Source organism: Anarrhichthys ocellatus, unplaced genomic scaffold (genome assembly GCF_004355925.1).
Source record: "Anarrhichthys ocellatus isolate YVR2014 unplaced genomic scaffold, GSC_Weel_1.0 scaffold21, whole genome shotgun sequence".
Lineage (NCBI taxonomy): Eukaryota > Metazoa > Chordata > Actinopteri > Perciformes > Anarhichadidae > Anarrhichthys > Anarrhichthys ocellatus.
Window position 1 is genome coordinate 5882758 of NW_022280051.1, and position 6000 is coordinate 5888757.

The window sequence follows — 6000 nt, forward strand, 5'->3', positions numbered from 1 at the left end:
GGAGAGTCCAGCCCACATTACGGTAATATTAATCCAAAGGGTGCAGTTTAACTCCACCCTTGAGTAGCACTGAAAGCGTCAACCGCAACAACTCATGCTATCGTCACTAAAGCTGAGGCTGCTATATCCAGCAGTATCGGCGTTATTAGGCTCAGTAGGCTCGACGGGTCGCTGAAGAGAGACTGTTCTCACTTCCGTCTGTGGGCCTGAACTAGCCTCCCTTTGGACAAATCTGATCCAACGGATCTAGAGGAAGCTGAGCCGAGGTGTGTGTGTGTGGAGTTATATATTGTGTGCATGTGTGTGTGTCGGGTTAGAAAGAGAGAGGCGAGTGCTCTGTGTGGATTCTGTTGCAGGGCGCTTGTTGGTCCTAGCCAGACGTTTATATTTCTTTCTGTACGTCTGTGGTCAGATTTTGCAAGCGTGCGAGAAGCAGTGACGAAACTCTACAGGTGTGTAGTGGAGATCATAATGAAGGCTGGGTGTGAAGATGGGTTGTGGTCCGAGCAGGGTCAACAGAAGTAAAGGGGGAGGAACAGCAGGCGACCTCTGGTTCTGCTGAGTGAAGCCAAAGCTTCACCAACACCTTTACTGAACCAGATTTGTGATTACATTGTACATCTGGCTGAGTGAGAAGCAAACGCCTACAAGTGAACGAATGTTTAAACCAAACCTGGATATGCGACTCCTGAAATATGTGTGTTTGTGTTCAGCGTTTAATATATTTTGTTCTTCTCTTCTGTCTCTGCAGATGCACCACCCTATTCAGATGAAACCTGCAGACAGCGAGAAATCTAACGGTGAGTGGCCACACACACACACACACACACACACACACACACACACACAATGACAGACACATCAATATCACACACACATGCATCAATAGCCTTTCTGAATTTGCTTGGTAATAGCTATCTCACCCGTGTGTTTGCTCGCCGCTCGACTAGAGGTGGGGTGTGTGTGTATTGAGTGAGAGACAAAGTGAGGAACAGAAAGGGGGGGGGGGGGGGGATATATATATATAAATATATCTTATATGTGTGATGAATTATTGAGGTGCTTCAGAAGGAGGTCGGAGAAAGTTGAATCGTTTTGGCCTCGTGGTGAACCGGCCTCTTTTCCCCCTGTGGCTGCTCGCTCATACAAACACGCTGTACACACACACACACACACACACACACACACATTCGGTTTTAATGCATGTATCTCACACTAGCACTGTCACACACTGCTCAGTGCTCCGTTCACCCCGTTTCCAAACTACATATTGCAGATCCTGTAGCCTCTTGTCATTCTGACGAGGAAGCTGTGGGACGTAAATAGCAGAGACGGACGGTGTCCTTAAAGGGACAGTTCACCACAAAATAAAATAAATATTTATGTTTATGCCTCTCCGATGGCCGAAAGTATGTACGTCCAGTCCATTCTCGTGAACTTGCCATTAGGGTTAGTTTTTTTTGACATATATTTTACATATAAAGAAAAGTTAAAACAGAGACGCTGTTTACTTTAAAGCCACTTTTACAAGGTTTGAATTTTGTTGCCGCTATTATTCCAATCTGTTTTTAATTGGCTCCGTTTTGATGCAGCAATAACACTCAGGGTGATTTGTCAGGTTCATTATGTTCAGTGATATTTAGTCGAGGTACATTTGGAAACTAAAAGACAATGTTATTAAAGTTGTGGTTTAATGGGAGAGGAAAGCAAGCGTTGTCTCGAAACTGAGTCTGATTTCGTTTCTAATTTGAGGTTTTGTTTGATTCACCCAAAATGTAAAAACACACACTGTATGTTTCTTTCTCCTGCCTCTGCAGAGTTTATTCTCTAGTTTAGGTCACGGTGACAAACCTCCGGACAATGATGTCTTAGATAGACGGCCCATCTTCGCTGTCCGCTGTTGTCAGATCTCCTCCAGCAGATTGCATGTCGTCGATACTAAAATCAAACTAAATGTTCGGGGTCCCCTCGACCTCTTGGGCTTTTCATTCACGGGAGGATATTTGAAGACGTTTTGCTGCCGAGCCCCGAGAAAAACATCTAATAAACTACCAAATTCCTGCTTTGAATCCTGAGACCTCACAGCTGACGGGTTGTTTTTTAGCTCGGGTAGAAAAAGGAAAGGTGAAGGAGCTCAATACATCTCTGCAGCAGAGCAGATATCTGAACATTTTGGCAAATTAACTGAAACTGAAACAATTAGTATGGCTAAGTGAGAATTTTTTTTTTTTGCAATTTGGTTGAACTGACCCTTAAAGCTGAGTAATTGAGCAGAATATGACAAATGGATAAAACCGTGATTGGATGACGTGACCATTAAAATCCAGTTGCAGGTAGTTTTTAAAGGTTTTCCTGATATATACAAAAAAAAGAAAACTAGAAGCAGCAGCTTTGCCATAACTTTACATGAGAGGAGTCCTTCTGGCTGACACAAGCTGCTCTATGACTGTCCACTGCGGGGGAATACAATAAAACGACAGCAAGACAGTGGAGGAATCCTTATAAAAGCCATCATCCGCTCCGCTGAAATATGGCGAAAAACGACTTTATAAGACATAACCGTCGGGGTAACGATGGGGGAACTTAATAAAGCAGCCAGAACGGTGAAATATAGAGCAGACCATACGTAACGTATCCATCCGCTTAATGGTAATGACCTTTAATAAACCCAGTGTTCGAGTCGCTGTTACAGCGACGAATGGCTGCTCAGAGGTTTATTAGTTTAGTCAGTGGAGGAGATGGAAGGAGAGGAAAAGATGGAGACATGTACGTGATAACAGAGGAGTCTAGTGCCGTGGCTGTGTTTCTGTTTGCTACACTTTCCTCTCAATGTGTAAAGAAGCTCAGCGGGAAGCCAGTTCTGCTCCAGTTTTTTTCCCAGAATGCAAAGCTGAATCCAGATCGTCCCGGAGCCGGCTTCATGAGTCTTATCGGGTCCCTCCGCCTGCACGCCTCGTCCGAGAAACAGAACCAGTCAATTGTAACGATATCTGCTCTCTGTCTTTTCTATCGACACAGAGTAAATTAATTACATTGCTGTTAGACTTGTGGTAATCTTCCTCTGGAGTGATGCACACACACACACACACACACTGTGTACAAAGGAGTTAAAGCTTTTTGAAACAACACTTATCTTGGCAGCGTATCCCGACGGTTTGTCTTTTAAACACACAAACAATTCAAACAGCAAAATAAACAAGTGCGCTATTGATTTCCCAGAGTGCAACAGACCGCTTATCTCTTTCGCCTCGCGGTAAGAGCTGACAGTTTCCTCATTAAAAATGAATTGGATTAGCATTACATTGAATGCGGTGGGAACGCGTAAACACACACACACACACACAAACTGACATTGTTTCTGCGAGCGTTGAGGATTTCGCTCTCAGCGCGATTCGGCACTGAACCTCGCTGAAGCTCAAGCTTCTCAGCGTACACACCTGCAGCCGGATTCCTGGAGATTGCACCGGAGAGGGAGGGATTGTGTCAACGACTGGAGAAAGGGAGGAAGAATCAATAAAGGAAGAAAGGAAGGAGGGTAGGGGAGGAAGAGGGCGAGAGGAGACAAGCTGGAGCGTCTCAGCGAGCAGTCTGTGTTGAAGTGATAACGAGACATTGATCAGAGCCTCGCAGATGGCATGATGAAATACATGAACTCTGTCTGTCTTCATCTCTCTCCCTCTGTCTCTTTTTCTCCCTCTCCTCTCCGTCTTTGTTTCTTTTGATCGGTGTTTTGTTCTGTCTCATTCCATTTTCTGTTTTGGTTTTATCTTTTACTTTTTTGGTCTTTGTGTAAAAAATATTTCTTTCTCTTTGTTCTTTCTTTCTCCGTCCCTGTTTTATTTTATTTTATTGTTGCAGTGAATTCCAGTGCAATGGGAAACAATACGCAAACAAATACATGTGCAGTCAAAGGAAATACCTGCAGAGTCACATTGTTAAATATGAAGCAGCTGGTTAGCTTAGCTTAGCACAAAGACTGGAAACAAAGGGAAACAGCTAGCCTAGCTCTCTGCAAATATACACGTTTTACTTTGATCTTCGCATCTAACTCTTTGCAACAAAGTGTAGAAACAAACTTCCTAAAATATCTTACCATTCCTTTAACAAAATGCACAATTCAGAGAAAATATTGCATAAAAGAAATACAAGAAATACTCAACTACTCCCCGCGCAAACAAAGAGGATTTGAATCTCACTCAGCTGTCCCTCCCTGCTGCTTTACAGTCAACATTGCACCAAAGCACAACAGAAACAAGGGATCTGTTTTATCTCATAACGAACCTAACTTTAGTGGAACATAACATATCTGGTAAGGAATTAATCTGCAGATGTTCAGCCACAACAAAGGCCAAAATGTGTCCTGCAACAGACCAGGTAATGTTTGCTTTTAGCTTAGCCGATTAGCCGGTTGCCTGAATGAGTCATTAAAACGTGTGGTCCTTACGACTCTTTAATCATAGAGTCGTAAGTGAGCACAAAAGAAGATCAGGCTAACGGGTCCAGTAGTATGCGAGATAGTCCATGGACAGACAAGCGCACGCACGCACAGGACTGGACACATGATCTCCTCACAGGCCTGGCGGAGATACATTTGTATATCGAAGCTGTAAAAGTGCAGTGAACTCCTCTCCTCCATTCACACCTTTCTTCTTCTTCTTCTTCTCCACTCTGCAGCGGTGGAAGACAGGAAGTTGTTCATCGGCATGGTGTCGAAGAAGTGCAACGAGAACGACATCCGGGTCATGTTCTCTGCGTTCGGACAGATCGAGGAGTGCCGGATCCTCAGGGGGCCCGACGGACTGAGCAGAGGTGTGTGTCACTCCGACTCACGTCCATCCACACGTAATGCTGCTCCATGTGATTTATTTATTACCAGAACGGCCTCCAGCGGCTGTTTCTGTATCATTGTGTCGACTCGTGAAGCGACTCAGACTCAAAGTCCTGCAGGAAGTCTTTACTCTCTCGCTGTGTGACGAGAGCCGGCTGGTTGAAGCGGGTTTCTATTGGAGAAACAAACAAAGGCTCATTATTCTGTGTGGTTCTGTATCTAAAAATCTAGGAATTTATCCCAGTTATTGAATAATTAAAAGAAAAAACAGCACTCCAACCTTTTTCTTATTTAACCATTTATTCCGTCTTTGATTTAGAAGTGTTTTGCTGCATAATAACGAGCTGATTTGCACGTTTTCAACCATCCGTCTCTCCACTGTTTACTACCAGAAGTTTTTCCTGAGCTGTCGCCGTCACAAGAACATGTTGTTGACTGTAAACTTTGGTGATTAGTGTCTACCTGCAGCAAAAAAAGAAATGTGGCAGACGTAAACGTCAGGACGCAGCTGGTTTAAACCGCTTTCTTTCTGAAAAAATAAAAATAAAAATTCATTGATTCAGATCCTGTTTTTCAACCAGCGGCTTCTTGGAAAATTCCCAGATTTCCTTCAAGGTTTTGAGAGAGTCGCGTTAAAATTTGCCACCTTTTCTGTGAGTGACCAGTGATTGTTGATGGTGAATAAACGTAATTGAAGCGATAAATTGTATATTGAGAAAGCTAAGAGTTGGCAGCTGCAAAATCTGTTGTTCTTCCTGCATCCAGCGGCGTTATTTGACGTAGTCTGGGACATTCAGACAGTTTATTATTGGAGCCTCGAGTAAACGGCTAAAGAAATGCAGCCTGCGACTGTATTAGCGAGACGATGTGGCCCGCAATGTATCCTGGTACATGTAGGCTCTGCTGGCAGGAGAACTCAGCTTTCTAGTCCAGTACAGTACGCACTCAGGATGTTTCTTGCTTTAATCGACTTAATTCACCATCAACAGTGATTTAACTTCCTGACAAAAGGTGGCGAGTTTTCCCTTTGAGATGTAAATACGAATGAACTGGAGCGACATCTTGAGGCTGTTGTTGCCACTGTGAATGCATGCTTCTCCTGTTCGCTCTATATATCTCTTTTCCCCTCTCTCTCTCTCTCTTTCTCTCTCTCTCTCTCAGCCTCAGCCCCA

The 6000-nt window shown here is 43.9% G+C and overlaps 1 protein-coding gene across 17 annotated transcripts in view; it reads left to right on the forward strand.

The window, feature by feature from the left end:
- celf2 (cugbp, Elav-like family member 2) overlaps window positions 1–6000 on the forward strand; it is a 166943-nt gene that overhangs the window by 130668 nt on the left and 30275 nt on the right. For 10 of the 17 annotated variants that reach the window (XM_031858810.1, XM_031858815.1, XM_031858817.1 and 7 more), the window contains 2 exons: window positions 752–800; window positions 4675–4809. In XM_031858810.1, coding sequence (XP_031714670.1) covers window positions 752–800; window positions 4675–4809 — 184 coding nt within the window. Of the gene's footprint in view, window positions 1–751; window positions 801–4674; window positions 4843–6000 lie in introns of all 17 variants that reach the window. The other 7 variants (XM_031858814.1, XM_031858819.1, XM_031858806.1 and 4 more) reach the window with 1 other exon arrangement.